The 16,857-nt window shown below is 43.4% G+C and overlaps 1 protein-coding gene across 1 annotated transcript; it reads right to left on the bottom strand.

Moving 5' to 3' along the window:
* Positions 1 to 6,731: 6,731 nt before the first annotated feature.
* LOC138439746 (olfactory receptor 9A4-like) lies at positions 6,732 to 7,676 on the bottom strand. The gene has a single exon (XM_069588840.1). The coding sequence runs from the start codon at positions 7,674 to 7,676 to the stop codon at positions 6,732 to 6,734; it is 945 nt and encodes a 314-aa protein (XP_069444941.1).
* Positions 7,677 to 16,857: the final 9,181 nt, after the last annotated feature.

The following is a 16,857-nucleotide window of genomic DNA, read 5'->3' as shown; positions in this document are numbered from 1 at the left end:
CTCAGTCGTGTCTGACTCTTTGTGACCTAATGGACAGCAGCCCACCAGGCTTCCCTGTCCTTCACTATCTCCCATGGTTTGCTCAAACTCATGTCCATTGCATCAATTATGCCATCCAGTCATCTCACTCCCTGTCATCCCCTTCTCCTCTTGCCTTCAATCTTTCCCAGCATCAGGGTCCTTTCCAATGAGTTGGCTCTTCGCATCAGATGGCCAAAATATTGGAGCTTCAGCTTCAGCATCAGCCCTTCCAGTGAATATTCAGGGTTGATTTCCTTTATGATTGACTGGTCAAGAAGTACCTGGAGTAACAGGCAAGTTTGGCCTTGGAGTACAAAATGAAGCAGGGCAAAGGCTAACAGCATTTTGCCAATGGAACAAGTCTTTAGATAGATATTTTCAGGAACTAATTTCAAGATCCCAATCCTTGCATCTCTTCATATTTAGGAAAGCACTAAATCCCTTCATGGTGACATCAGATCCTCGTGACTAGCAAAAAACCTTTTGTAAAGCAAGCGTTTTATTGCATTGAACTGCCCCTTCACCAAAATCTTATTTAATGACCTTCCCCCACTGCCTCTTTGGAGCAGTTTCTCAGACCTATCTGAAGTGTTAACTCCCGGGTTTCAGTCCTCATTTTGCCCCAAATAAAACTCACTGACAACTCTCAAGTTGTGTATCTTTTTAGTCAACATAGCCAAGAAATGAGGTATTGAGGCAAGGAACACAATTTTATTTGGAAAGCCAGTTGACCAAGAAGATGGCAGATTAATGTCTCAAAATAACCATTTTGTAGGGGTGTGGATGCCAGGTTCTTTTATAGGACAGTTAGGAGGAGGCATTGAGGAAGTAAAGACAATTATCTTGCAAATATCTCCTGAAATGAACATCTACAACATAGTTTCATTCCATCCTGATGTGCTCCTATGAATTTGTCACTTTGGAGTTTGAAGGACTGAGAAAAGAAATAACTACTGAAATCATCAGGGAAACCACTGTATTGTAATTGGATGTAAACTGTGTTCTGTGCCAGTCTTGTCCACATCCTGAAAAAACTGCTGTATATTAACAGTTTTAAGAAAATATTCCTGGGAATCTCTGTTGGTCCCACTGGTTAGGACTCAGAGCTTTCAATGCCAGGGTTTCCAGGTCAATCCACGGTAGGGGAACTAAGATCCTGCAAGCCCCATGATGCAAACAAAACAAAAGAAAGTTTGCCTTGAGAATCCCACCCAGACATGGTTACTTCTTTTCTTTGTATCCACTGAACTCAGGCTTCATTTGGATTATATGCATTTTAAAGTTGTTGCCTGTTTTATGTATCACTTTAGGGGTGCTGTTGAGAATCTGAGCCTATCAAGGACATTGTCATAAGACAATTTGACACAGAGTATTGAATCATTCCCTTATTTCTGGGGAGCTGGCTTCCAGAAGTGTGGATTATCCAGTATCTTCAACTTTATTCTTGTGATAAAAGTCTTCCTCCATCTGTGCTTTTAGTGAATGTGTCTCCTCTAAGCACGAAGAACCCAGCCAGCTTCAAGTTGATGACCTTAAGTTCTGACATTATATTTCTACATGTGATCACATGCCATGAGAGATGAGAGGTCCCAACAAATGAAGAGGATCAGACTTTCATCCCTGTGTCTCATCTATCCTACACAGTCTCCATCTGGGGATCATGAAACAAAAGAGCAGTGAAAATTTAGAGACAACATCCTCTATATTCTGAGGTTCCCAAATCTCTAGCTGCAGAAAGGACCTTCAAATAGATACTCTGTCCCTCGGACCAAACTGCCATCATCTCAGCTTCATAGAGCAATTTGTAAAGTCTCCAAAAATGTATCTGCTTGTCTATGACTTTTCTATTTTGTCCAGAGCCCTAGGGACTTCCCTGGTGGCTCAGATGGTAAAGTGTCTGTCTACAGCGTGGGAGAGCCGGGTTCAATTCCTGGGTCGGGAAGATCCCCTGGAGAAGGAAATGGCAATCCACTCCAGTACTATTGCCTGGAAAATCCCATGGACAGAGGAGCCTAGTAGGCTACAGTCCATGGGGTTGCAAAGAGTCAGACACAACTGAGCAATTTCACTTTCACTTTCACTAGGGTAAGAAAAATGCTAGAAAATGCCAAACCAGATGGTACTGTGTCCCTTAGTTGCCAGGCTCCTTGCTCGCTGCATGCATACCTTTGCTCAATTAACCCCTTTTAGTCTCATTGCTGGAATAACAATACATACAAAATCTCATTCTCTAAACTCTCTAGGCTGTATTTCTATTTCTGTTGGCTTCCATCAATATCTCAAATCATATTACATTTGTACTTATCATTTAACATTAAAATTCCACATTAGAATTAAGTACCTGAAGGCACGTTCTTCAGCATTCTAGTATCACAACCAGTGATAAGAGAGTCTGATAAAATGTGTACTCTATTGCCGGGGTCCAGCCCTGGTGGATCCAGGGTAATTCGAAGTGGAGATGGAGTCAGGGTCCTAGGAATTAATTGCTTAATTAAAGATATAGAGGGAGATTAGAAAGAAATAGCATAGTAGGAAAATTAGTGGAGAAAAAGAGGCTGAATAACTTGGTTTACGTGGGATACCAATAAAGGTTTGAGACAAGAGGCTTGCACCACCTAGGCAGACCACCAGCGCCCACTTGAATATTGAAGGGTGAGCCGCCTTGGGCTCCCTCTCGCGTGGAACTTATATGCCAGGGCAAAATTAGCAGGCTTGGCGAGCACCCATGCTCCAGATGGAAATTCAGCCAGAAAAACGGAGAACAAGAAAGAATGACATGGGGGAATCAGTCTTTCCAGAAACTGATCTGATTTCTTTATTTTTAGGTTTGTTTATATACCTTTTGTTACACATAGAGACAAATGGAAATTTTAAAGTCACGTGGGGGTCAGCAGTTCTGACCTTTATCAAAATCAGGTGCTTCATATAAAAGTATACATAAAGGTCTTAGGGGTTTTACATCATCTTCTGGCCATAAGGCCTGCTGACATTTTATGATCCTTTCTTTCTGATAACCAAAAAACTTATATTCCAGGGGTGATTTTTCTTAAACCAGGCACCACTCTCCAAAGGTACCAGATAAAGTTGCATTCCTATAGGGTGAGGGTGTAGTGGGCTACAATTAAGAAAGAAATTTACTTAGCCTAAGGTTAGCATATTCAAAAGAAGAGGCGTTACTTTGCCGACTAAGGTCCATCTAGTCAAGGCTATGGTTTTTCCAGTAGTCATGTATGGATGTGAGAGTTGGACTGTGAAGAAGGCTGAGCGCTGAAGAATTGATGCTTTTGAACTGTAGTGTTGGAGAAGACTCTTGAGAGTCCCTTGGACTGAAAGGAAATCCAACCAGTCCATTCTGAAGGAGATCAACCCTGGGATTTCTTTGGAAGGAATGATGCTAAAGCTGAAACTCCAATACTTTGGCCACCTCATGCAAAGAGCTGACTCATTGGAAAAGACTTTGATGCTGGGAGGGATTAGGGGTAGAAGAAGAAGGGGGTGACAGAGGATGAGATGGCTGAATGGCATCACTGACTCAATGGACGCAAGTCTGAGTGAACTCCGGGAGTTGGTGATGGAGAGGGAGGCCTGGCATGCTGCAATTCATGGGGTCGCAAAGAGTCAGATACGACTGAGTGACTGAACTGAACTGAACTGAACTGAAGGTTAACATGATTAATCTAAAGGTTAATACTTATTTCTCCTATATGCTAGTTATATATTCATTATAAGGGCAGGGAATATGGAGACTTAGCAGCAAATATTGGCTCAACAAATGAAAAACCCTTCACCAATACAATTCCTAATTAACCCACTATACTAATAATTTCTAACTTCCTAAAAGAATCTGCCTTTAGTAAGTCTAAAACATCTCGTGCCTCTCACAGTTGGGAGGCTGTAAACAATCACATGTGGCCGGACGAACCTGTACAGGCAGGCTAGATAACCTTCAGAGGAGTTCATAAGTTGAAACACTCTTGTCACGCCCAGGAATTTTTATTAACTGGAGCAGTAGGTTAACTCCTCCAAGAGAGGTGATGGGGGAAAGCCCCCCATAAAGTCAGAGGTGTAGGTGAGAGCATAAAACAATAAAGTAGGCAGACTCTGGTTTTGGGGGCAGATGCTCGGGAACGGGGGGGGTTTCCTGAGGCTTGATCCACCTTTGCATATGCCGAAGCCTCCTTCCTCATGACCTTTGCCATGGGCGGAGTTCCTCATGCTGGCTCCCAGCACTCTATAAATATTATTCAGTGAATATATCAATCAGTAGATTAAAGAACAATACAATAGAAAAGAATATCCAACCTGACTAGCATTCCCTCCACTCACTCTTTCCTAAAGCATGTCCACTCAACTTGCAATCTCTCTTGCTGCAGACCCGTTACAAACTGAGAAGTGGCATAAAGAAGAGATGAAGAGGGAGCAGGGTTGTGGTCTCTCACGCAGAGGGCTGGGCCTACACCCAGCACTGCGCATCCTCACCCTGCTCTTTGCTATGGAGGGATGATCTGAAGTACAGCTGATCTACTCTGCAGCTGCCTCACTTTACTCCTTGTTTGAGAAGCCAGCCCAGCTCAGGCTTCCCAAAGAGATGCTTTGCTATTCTCTCCTTCAAGAGGAGAATCGCTTCTAAGACATTCATTTCAAGAGAAGGGGAAGGACTAAAAAGTCACCTGCCCTTCAGCCATCAACCACCACCCCTACATGGCTAATACAAGGCAATGCTTGGGAGACATTCTGATTCTGCTGTCTTCACTCATAATGAGGAATAACTAGCCAAGCACAGAACCTTAAAGAAGTACAGAAATAATGGTGCTAAGAGGAATCAGATTGTCTCCCTGTCTCTCATTCTCTCTGCCTCTTTCCTCCTCTTCCTTGTCTACCCTCAAGGATAGTTATTCACTGAGGAAAAAATTTGAACAGGTTAAGAGACACACTAGGGATATAGTCAAGGAAAAGCTGAAAATTTTCCACTCTTCCCACCTGAGGCTAATCAAGTTGGAGACCATGGATGTTTTTGTGCAGTGGGCAAAACTGAAAGCTCCCAGTCAGGAGCTTCTCAACACCCAGGCCGCCTTACTCCCTGGACCTTCCTTACCCACTACCACACATTCCCAGCTGTCACAATCAGCCAACACAGCTGCTATGTGCTTCTTCCTGACTACATGGAGCCCTACAGAGCCTAAGCCACCCACAAGCTGTGAACCCACCAGTGGATTCAAGATGCTTGTCAAAAACCTAGTGGCCAAATGGTCTGTCCAGATTCTGTCTTCATCTCCAGGGTTATAAGAAGCCCATCTTTCCCAGATGTTCTCTGCCCTCTCTGGACCACACACCCTCTGGTCATATTTATGGATCCTGGTCAGAGATCCACAGAGAGAATCTGCCACCTACTCTACCGCCAATGTGTTAATGCCCTGGCTCATTCCCATCTCTCCAGCATGCATGCATTCCAAGTGGGGTTGTTCAGCCATACATTTCCCTCTAGGTCCTCAAATGCGATTGGGTTTTGGAGCCCTGCTCAAAAACCTCAGCTGCTAGGATGGAGGGATAAAGGTTTAAAAAACATTCAAAATTAATCCCAAAAATGCTACATAAAAGTGAGAATGGCTGAGATGGTAAGTAAAACTGCAAAATCACATCTGAAATATTTATTATTACATTTGCAAAAACAAATGCCATTTTTCATAAAATGAACACAAGTCATAGTCAAAAATCAAATAGAATGATGGAACATCAGTGTCCTTCCCCCCATCTGCTTGAGTCTTCTGATCCATTTCCTAGAGCTAAATATTTTCACAAACTAAACTTCTAGTATTATAGATAGAGATTTGTCTGTATTAACACATTCAACCTTGATGTTGGTAAAGCGTGAATTCCTCTTACAACTACTGGTTAATAAAAATTCAAGGAAGGCACTATCAGTGTTGCACCTTGGGCCAGAAGCCTCAAGAAAAGGTAAAACCCTGGAGTTGGACTTGGCATCACTCATGGAAATCATATGGTAAGCTGACACTTTGAGAAAACAGGGAAACACAGGATAATATAGGTAAAGATGACCCAGCACCTAGATTCAAACATTTAGGTCAGCTGTCAGAGAATTGATTCTTTTCTACACACTTCACATTCAAATATCTCAACGTTGTTTTAAAAACCATGAACATCTTTCACATTTTTAGTTGTTAAATTTATTTTCTTTATTTTATGTTATTTGTTTTGTTTTTATTTATTATTATTTTTTTGGCTGTGCTGAGTCTTTTTGCTACACACGGGCTTTAGCTAGTTGGGGTGAGGCATGGCTACTCTCTAGTTGGAGCTCAGATTTCTTATTGTGATGGCTTCTCTTTTGCAGAGCACAGGCTCTAGGGCACAGAGGCTTCAGTATTTGTGGTACACAAGCTTAGTTGCCCATGGCACGTTGGATATTCTGGGCCAGGTATTGAAACCAGGTCTCCTGCATTGACAGGTGGATTCTTTACCACTGGATCATCTGGTAAGTCCTATTAAATTTATTTTGCAAGGTGTGTTTTAACTAGAATAATATGTATAAATGAATGTATCCAGTGAAAAATAAGGAAGTGATTATCAAAAGCTAAAAGTTACATCATAGACCATAAACTACTTGATGATGAAAATGACTATTTCAGATTTGAATCAGAGCTCTCAGCTTACTCAGGCCCAAGATGATGAATCCATGGCGGTCCTTACAACAGCTAAGCCTTGAGGAGTCGATAGAAGCTTTTCATGGCACCTCGAAACACCTCTGTGAATTTGTCATTTCGGAGGGTGAAGATAAAAGGGTTCAGAAAAGGGTTCACCACTACCACCATCAGTGATGCTACCCTGTTGTACTCAGCGGCCTGCGTTTGCTTGGGTTTCACATAGAGGAACAAACAGCTGCTGTAGCCGATCACGACACAGGTGAAGTGGGAGGCACATGTAGAGAAGGCTTTCCAGCAGCCAGATCCTGAAGGGATCTTGAGGATGGTGGAGATGATGCAGGTGTAGGAGACAATTGTAGGGATCAAAGAACCAAAAAGTACAAAAACGGCCATTAAAAAAAGAATAAATTCAGTGAAAAGGCTATTATCACATGATAGCTTGAATAGCTGTCCTCGGTCACAGTAAAAATGGTCTAGCACATTTGATTTGCAGAAAGTAAGATGAAACGTGGCATAGACTGGCCAGATTTCAAACAGGAAGCCAAATACCCAGGACACAACTACCACCCAGAGACAGGTATGGCTGTTCATAATGATGATGTACCGCAGAGGGTTACAGACAGCCACATAACGATCCACAGCCATCGCAGCAAATAATATGAACTCCGATATTCCCAAAGACAGGTACAGATACAGTTGTACACAACAGGCTGTCAAGGATATTGCCTGCATCCCAGGAAGTAGCAGACCCCAGAGCATCAAGGGGACAGTCACGGTTGTGGTCAGCATCTCTAGGACAGAGAGGTGACCCAGGAAGAAATACATGGGGGTCTGCAGACGTTTATCAACACAGACAACCACAATAATGAGGATATTTCCCACCATTGTCACCAAGTAAAAGGAAAAGAAAGTGGCAAAAAGAATATCACGTAGTTCTTTAGAGCCAGGGAAACCAAGGAGATAAAATTCCGTGGTGCTAGAGTAATTTTTCAACATTTAGCTGGGTGCTTCTTCTCTTTTTGAAATCTGGAGGGCAAAGGAGAGACAACATGCTGCTAATTTCAACGCACTAAAGACATTCACAGGTTGACAGGATATTATCTCTTGCTCTTTCAGGCTCCACAGAATGACCAGCTGGGTTCATATTTCACTATTCTCAGTACAAAGTTGATGTTAAATGTTTTATAAACAATATGTGGGCTTCCCTGGTGGTTCAGTGGTAAAGAATATGCCTGCCATCGTGAGAGAAACAGGTTAGATACTGGATCCAGGAAGACGCCTGGAGAAGAAAATGGCAACTCCCTCCAGGATCTTGCCTGGGAAATCCCACAGACAGAGGAGGATGGTGGCCTACAGTCCGTGGGGTCACAGAGAGTCGGACACGACTTAGTGACTGAAAAATAACAAACATATAATATATGAAGATAAGTGTGTATCTCCAGTAAGATAAGAAATAATCACCAGTATCATTATAAGGACACACCAAACCAAGAATCACATTTGTCTCTCAATTCACTGGACATTTGGACTCCAGCTCTGCCACCATCCCTCACCACCTTGTCTAATTCCCTGGCCACGACATCATGACCTACATCATGACCCTTCCATTCCGAGTGTCGTAATCTGTCTCTGACATCCATGCCCTGAGATAACTGCTGCACCTCAGCAGCTACAAGAAAGTATTCCTAGTCAGTCTCACTGAGACATGGTTCCTTCTCCTTCCTTCCTTTGAATGCAGATTCATTTGCCTTATCTTCCCTTTAAAGATTTCAATTCAGTTGTCTGTATCATTTCTGCCTCTTGGGAAGGATGACAGGCAGGGAGATGGGGTCGATGGCCTAAGACAAGAGCTGTTTTGAGACAAACTATTGAGTCTTTTCCTGACTTCTGGGCAGCAGCCTCCCTGGAGGGAGCTCTCCATTTCTTCCTCCTTATTCCTATGAAAAAAGTCCCTTTCTCTCTCCCATTTCACTCAGTGTGTCTCCTCCTAACAGGAAGAGCTTCAGCAGAACCTAGTTAGTGATTTCCAGCTCAGACTGATGATTCCTCTTGTCACCAGGGGACTGCAGAATGTAGGGGAACAGGAAGAGTGAAGAGGCTGGGACTGTCTTTGCCAGCTTCCATCACTCCCGTCCCTACTGCATAATCTCGGACCAGAAACTAGAAAGGAGCTATGATTTAATGGTAGCAACTGCTGGCCTTCTGGAGTTTCAGATTTGTAGCTCTAGGAAGAAGAGACATCCAAAGGTGCAGTGCATCCCTACTTCAACCCATTATTATCTGAGTACTATAGGAGGTGTGGAAACGTCCCCAGGCCACATTTGCTCATCGAAGTCCTCTATTGTCTCCTGAGTCCTACAAATAAGGAAAACTGTCAGAAAATATCAAAAAGGATCACCCTGAGCTCCACTGGATAATTCAATAAGGTAAGGCCCTCACCTGAGGAAGGCAATTGCACCTCACTCCAGTACTCTGGCCCGGAAAATATCATGGACAGAGGAGCCTGGTGGGCTACAGTCCATGGGGTTGCTAAGAGTCAGACACGACTGAGTGACTTCACTCTCACTTTTTACTTACATGCATTGGAGAAGGAAATGCCAACCCACTCCAGTGTTCTTGCCTTGAGAATCCCAGGGACGGGGGAGCCTGCTGGGCTGCCGTCTCTGGGGTCGCACAGAGTCAGACACAACTGAAACGACTTACCAGCAGCAGTAGCAGCAAGGCCCTCACCACCTGCAGCTGGCTGCTCTAAGGTCTCAAATCCTGTGGCCCTTCCAGACTTTCTAAAGCTACACATGTGCCTCTTCACACTTTGTTCTCTCTTGAAGCTGTATTTTCCCCTTATTAGCTCTCACCAGAAGCTGAAATTGAACTACCACAAAGATTGTTTTCTTCCTTGTTCACCGTGACACCTCCAGTGCCTAGAACAGAGCCTGACACAGTGTGAACAAGTATGCTTTTAATATTTATTCACTAAATAAATCAGTGAATGAGTCACAGACAGGTTAATGAATGAACAAAGAGTATCCATCCTGACATGCTTTTCCTTCTGCTTACAGGATAGGACTCTCTTTCACTCTTTACAGAGGACGTGTCTGGTCAATCTGTGGCCTCTCTTCCTGGGGATCCCCTACAGAACAGGAAGCATACACAGAAGAAATAGGGAGGCATGAGAGAGCAGGGTCTCAGGTCATGTCAGAGAGCTCTGTCTGTCACCAGCACTCAGAACAGCAAAATGTGCTTTCTGCTCTGAAGGAAATGGGTTCACCGTGCAGCTCGCTAATCCATTCTTCATGTTCCAGGTGTCTTTCTTCTACATGGTAGCAAAGCCCAGAACTTCCTATCCTCATCCTCTCCTGCTAGCTCCTTCACAGAGGGGAACCACTGGCAGACACTCACCTCCAGAGAAGGGGACTGGACTGCAAAGTTCTGTGGCTCTGTGGTCAGCCCTGGGTGCCCCTGCTTGACGAGTGCTGGGCAAGGCCTTTGGTCACAGCAAACTATTGCTCTCTCCACACTCAGGGAAAGAGGGAACACCTCGCACCAGCACCTTAGGGGAAAGTCTAGTGATCAAAGTGCTGTGAGAGCCCAACCATGGCTTTCTATGTCTTTCTCTCCTTTTTTCCTTCACCTGTCTGTCCCCAGAGAGACTGATTCACTGATTAACTAAATCTGTCAAGTTCAGAGGATCCCTAGAGAATCAGTGAAAATAGAGTCAGAGAAACTGTTCCCTTTTCCTCTCGAGGCTAATCAAGTTTAGAACATGGAAAAGTTCTAAATGGGCAAACTTGAAATCTCTGGGGCAAGGTGTTTCTCAGCACCCAGCTGGCCTCCCCTCAGACCCCAAGTCCTGGTTGTCATCAAAACAGTCAAAAAATTGCCAGACCCTGCTCTCTTCTGTGTCTCCCTGATTCCATTCAGCCCTGCAGAGCCTAGTGACCCACAAACAGAAGACACCTCAACTGGCTCTAAAACATATCAAAACCCAACAGCCACCAAATAGCCTCTATCAAAAGTTTTCCTTCATCCCAATCCCCAGGAACCCCATCTTTTCCCGATGATCTCTGCATTCCACCTACCAGATACTCTGACCACAGATATGGGAACCTGGGAAGAGGGAAAGACGAGGGAGAAACTTCCATGCACCCTAACCCCACAGCCTGTGAATGCCACAGACCCTTCCAGGCTCTCCACCCTGCATGCAGTCCAACTGTGCTGCTCATTCCTATATTCCCTTAGGTGCTAAATGCTACCAGGGCACCTTCCTGACCTGCCTGAAGTGAGAGGTACAGGCAGAAGGAGCAATATACCGGACTCCCACAAATATTAATAGTATATAAAACTGAGAGCAGCCGGGATGCTGAGTAAGATAGTAAAATTACATTTATAGTATTTATATTTACCTTTTTAAGAACAACTTTCATTTAAAACAACTCCTGGTTAGAAAATAAAATTTTATAGAGGAATAGAAAACAAATTCCCCCTCACCAGTGTACGATTCTCCTATTCATCTTGTACATGTAAATACTATGATTAATTTCTATTATGTCTACACAAAATTTTCTACAATATACATGTATATCTTTATATGGACTTTACTTGCTAGTTTAGCCAACATAATGCCTTGCTACTTTCTCTTTGTTCTATATTTATGTTTGTGTTTGTTTGCATATGAAACCTTTCTATGTTAGCACTCTCTCACATTTCAAGTGATTACTAAATAAATATTCTCCTTATGAAAATAACCACCGTGTAATTATTGAGTACCTTGCTCAAGAACATGGCATGTTCTCCAGTTTTTCACCAGTATAATGATGCTGCAATAAATACCTTCACCTGCAACATATACGTTTCCACAGTAATAGCTTCCTAAATCATATTACATATCTTAGCTGATATCCATCACCCACCAAAAAGTTGTATCTATCTATAATCTATTGAAATGAGATTCTATTGGGGCCAGCCCAACAGATTTCTGCAGGAAGTTGCAGGAAATTTTTATATCCGTGTTCACCATGTGAGTTCCCAGTAATGATACTAACATACAAGGAGGCAGCAACTACGTGGTGAATGAAAGACACATCCCAGAGGTGCTCATCTCCACGGGAACTGTGCTGCCAGCTGCCCAGGACACCGCTGTCCCAGTTACTGACTGTTAGCCTCTGAGCTCCAATCATCATTCCTATCCTGACTGTTCATTGAATGTGAAGCAAGGCTGCTGGCACAGGAGGAAATCAGAGGGAGGGAGGTATTTTCTCTCAGAACCTCTACTGCACCAGCAGCTTCTCTAATTCAGGCCATGGTTCATTGACCTTAGAGGCCCCTCCAGTGTTGTTTAAGGCCACAGGAGCCAGACCGACACTTCAGAAGCAGAAAGGAGTGCACACTAACACAATGCATTAGGAAAGATTCCGCCAGCTTCTTAAAGCTAAGGATATACCTACCCCCTTGACATAGCAATTCTACTCCCAGGTATTTACCTAAGAACTGAAAATACATGCTCACAAAGATCTGTTTTAATGTTCCTAGTAGTTTAATTCATTACCTCAAGTGACACAAAACAAATAAACCCAACAAGAGAATGCTGTAGTCAAATCATTCACACATTCTACACTTACTCATTCATCTACAAAACCTTCTGTGTGGCTCCAAAATCAAAATTTCAAGCACATTCGAGGCCATTAATCAACAGGGGCATGTATGCTCATAGGAAAAATTGAAGTCACCTGGAGCACAGTTCTCAACTGAGGTAAAGGCAACAACTCTGCCTTCTTGTTGCAGCTCCTATACCATAAATAAATATATCTTGTGCTGTCTAATTAGCAACATGTTTTGGCATTTCTTTGCATTTTGTTGGTGATTTTGCTGCTTAAGATGGCTCTCAAACATAATGCTGAAATGCTGATCTCCTGGTGCTAAGTGCAGGAATAATGTTAGGTACCTAATGGGGAAAACAAGCTTGTGCTATACTTAGTCGCTCAGTCTTGTCAGACTCTTTGCAACTCCATGGATTGTAGCCCACCAGTCTCCTCTGTGAGGATTCTCCAGGTGAGAATACGGGAGTAGGTAGCCGTTCCCTTCTCCAGGGGATCTTCCCAACCCAGGAATTGAACCAGGGTCTCCTGCACAGCAGGTGGATTCTTTACCAGCTGAGCTACCAGGGAAGCCTAGATAAGTATTAAGCAAGCGTCATCATCTAAAATACCTGTTGGATAAACTTCTTTCAGGCATGAGTTACAGTCTGTTGGCTGTGTGTCAATATTAGTGAATCAATAATATATATTAAGCAACATGTTGTTCAGTAGAAACAAATGTAAAACAAGGTTATAAACTGACTTGCTGATGAAAGGAAAATTAAATCAGTAAGTACAAATTTGGTGAGCTAGCAAAGAGTCAAACCTAGAATTTGTTAACTAGTCCAACATCAGTCTGCTCACCACAGGACAGACCAAGAAACCAAGAGACAACGTGTTCAGGTGAGGAATACTTGATTTGGAAAGCCGATTGACCAAGAAGATGGCAGACTAATATCTCACACTAATATTTTGGGGGTTGCAGATGCCTGGTTATTTTATAGGACAGAGAGGGGGAGGAGTTGAGGAAGTAAAGACCATTATCTTGCAATTATCTCCTTGAAAGGAGATGACATCATCTCATTCCATCGCAAAGTGCTCCTACGGTTTTGTCACTTTGAGGGTGAAGGACTGAGGAAAGGAATAACTACTTAAACCATTAGGGAAACAATAACTACTGAAACCATCAGGGAAATGACCATAATCAACTGTAAACTGTGTTCTGTGCCTGTTTTGTCCACGTCCTGAAAAAAGTGCTATATGTGAACAGATTTAAGAAAGTATCCCTGGGATTCCCTGTGGTCCACTGGTTAGGACTCTGAGTTTGCCCTGCTGAGAGTGTTAACAGGAGGAAAGGGGGTAGGGCACAACTTTTGAAAGAATGACATAGAATGACATAGCTTAAGGACACAATATAAACGGATTAGAACAAAATGGGCCCAAGATGGAAGACAAGTCGACTTTGACTAGACCTTGAAAATAAGCTGTGGTTTCCAGTAGTCATGTATGGATGTGTAAGTTGGACCATAAAGAAGGCTGAGCACTGAAAAATTGACATTTTGGAACTGTGGTATTAGAGAAGACTATTGAGAGTCCCTCGGACAACAAGGAGATCAAACCAGTCAATTCTAACAGAAATCAGTCCTGAATACCCATGGGAAGGACTGATGCTGAACCTGAAGCTCCAAGACTTTGGCCACCAGATGTGAAGAACTGACTCATTGGAAAAGAACCTGATGCTGGGAAAGACTGAAGGCAGGAGTAGAAGAGGACAACAGAGGATGAGATGGTTGGATGACGTCACCAACTTGATGGACTTGATGAGTTTGAGCAAGCTCCGGGAGTTGGTGATGGATGGGGAAGCCTGGTGTGCTGCAGTCCATGTGGTCATAAAGAGTCGGACATGACTGAGTGACTGAAATGAACTGATCCTCAATCAGAAAGCTATATGGCACACCCAGAGGTGCCGTGATGGTTTCAAGTCACCATCAAAACACCAAAAAGTGGGTGGTGGACCAACTCCTAGAACTCTCTATCCCTTCCTCAAAATAACTGGAATAATCCTCCCACTCATAGGCCCATGAAATTACAAAGCCCATAAAAGCTAACCATGCCACATTTCAAGGTGGCCAGACTTGCACTCTGAGATGGCCCACACTCTGTGGAGAGTGCTTCTCTCTACTCTAAAGAAATCCACTTCTTCCTTATCACTTTGTCTCTCACTGAATTCTTTCTGAGATGAGACATCAAGAACCTGGACTCCAATACGTCCTGAAACCAGGTACTGAGGGTTTTGGCTGGGTTTGAGTCCCAGCACATGAGTTCAAGACTCAATCTGAGTAAATGGTTTCAGCTCCCTAGTATGGATTATGCACTTCTTCAACTTTTTTCTTGTGATAAAAAGATATCTTCCATCTGTGCTTTCAGAGAATGTGTCTCCTCTAAGCAGGAAGAACCTGGCCAGCTCCAAGCTGATGACCTCAAGCTCTGACATTATATTTTCTTTTGTGATCACATGCCAAGAGAGAGGAGAGGTCCTAAGGAATGAAGAAGCTCGGGACTTTCATCCCTATGTCCCATCTGTCTGACACAGTCTCCATTTGAGGACCAGGACACACAAAAAGCAACTGTAATTTAGAGGCAACATCCTGTCTATTCTGAGGTCCCAAATCTCTAGCTGCAGCAAGGAGCCAGACCTTCAAATAGATAGTTTGTCCCGCGGACCAAACTGCCATCATCTCAGCTTCATAGAGCAACTTGTAAAGTCCTCAGAAACATATCTGCTTGTCTCTGATTTTTCTGTTTTGTCGAGAGCCTTAGAGCAAGGAAAATGTTAGAAGATACCAAATCAGATGGTACTATGTCCCTTAGTTGCCAGGCTCCTCACTCGCTAGATGCACATATTTGCTCAATTGATCCCTTTATCACATCATCGCCTGTATAACAACACAAACACAGCTCACTCTCTAAACTCTTTAGGATGTATTTCTCTTTCTGTTGGCTTTCATCAACATCTCAAATCATATTACATTTGTACTTATCAATTTAACATCAAAATGCCACATTAAAATTTTGCACCTTGAAGGCACCTTCTTTGGCATTCTAGTATCACAACCAGTGATAAGAAGAGAGTCTGACAATATGTGTACTCTATAAGTACTATTTAATGAATATATCAATCAGTAGATTAAAGAATAATACAAGAGACAAAGAATGCACAACCTGACTAGCACTCCCTCCACTCACTCTTTCCTAAAGCATGTCCACCCAACCTGAAATCTCTCTTGCTGCAAACCCTTTACAAACTGAGAAGTGGCATAAAGAAGAGATGAAGAGGGAGCAGGGTTGTGGTCTCTCACGCAGAGGGCTGGGTCTACACCCAGCACTGCGCATCCTCACCCTGCTCTTTGCTATGGAGGGATGATCTGAAGTACAGCTGATCTACTCTGCAGCTGCCTCACTTTACTCCTTGTTTGGGAAGCCAGCCCAGCTCAGGCTTCCCAAAGAGATGCTTTGCTATTCTCTCCTTCAAGAGGAGAATCGCTTCTAAGACATTCATTTCAAGAGAAGGGGAAGGACTAAAAGGTCTCCTGCCCTTCAGGCATCAAAAGCCACCCCTACCTGGCTAATACAAGGCAATGCTTGGGAGACAGCCTGATTCTGCTGTCTTCACTCACATTGAGGAATACCTAGCCAAGCGCAGAAACTTAAAGTACAGAAATAATGGTGCTAAGAGGAATCTTGCTGTCTCTCTGCCTCTTTCCTCCTCTTCCTTGTCTACCCTCAAGGATGGTTATTCATTGAGGAATAAATTTGCACAGGTTCAGAGACACACCAGGGATATAGTCAAGGAAAAGCTCAAAAAACTTCCACTCTTCCCACCTGAGGCTAAGCAAGTTGGAGACCATGGATGTTTTGTGCAGTGGGTGAAATTGAAAGCTCCCAGTCAGGAGCTTCTCAACACCCAGGCCGCCTTACTCCCTAGACCTTCCTTACCCACTACCACACATTCCCAGCTGTCAAAATCAGCCAACACAGCTGCTATGTGCTTCTTCCTGACTACATGGAGCCCTATAGAGCCTAAGCCACCCCCAAGCTGTGAACTCACCAGTGGATTCAAGACGCTTGTCAAAAACCTAGTGAGCAAATGGACTTCTGTCCAGATTGTCTCTTCATCTCCAGGGTTACAAGAAGCCCATCTTTCCCACATGATCTCTGCCCTCTCTGGACCACACACTCTCTGGTCATATTTATGGATCCTGGTCAGAGATCCACAGAGAGGATCTGCCACCTACTCTACCGCCAATGTGTTAATGCCATGGCCCATTCCCATCTCTCCAGCATGCATGTACTCCAAGTGATGTTGTTCAGCCATACGTTTGCAAAAACAATTGGCATTTTTCATAAAATGAACACAAGTCATAGTGAAAAATCAAATAGAATGATGGAACATCAATGTCCCTCTCCCCATCTGCTTGAATCCTCTGATCCATTTCCTAGAGACAACTTTCCATTTCCTATTTTCACCAACTTCTAGCATAATAGATAGAGACTTGTCTGTATTAACACATTCAACCTTGATGTTGCTAAGGCGTGAATTCCTC

This window comes from Ovis canadensis, chromosome 4 (genome assembly GCF_042477335.2).
Source record: "Ovis canadensis isolate MfBH-ARS-UI-01 breed Bighorn chromosome 4, ARS-UI_OviCan_v2, whole genome shotgun sequence".
NCBI classification, from domain to species: domain Eukaryota; kingdom Metazoa; phylum Chordata; class Mammalia; order Artiodactyla; family Bovidae; genus Ovis; species Ovis canadensis.
The sequence above is the reverse complement of the archived record's forward strand: the minus strand, read 5'-3'. Positions and strand labels throughout refer to the sequence as shown.

Bases quoted from the DNA above. Each gene is read 5' to 3' on its own strand.
- LOC138439746 (XM_069588840.1), bottom strand. From the start codon at position 7,676: ATGTTGAAAAATTACTCTAGCACCACGGAATTTTATCTCCTTGGTTTC.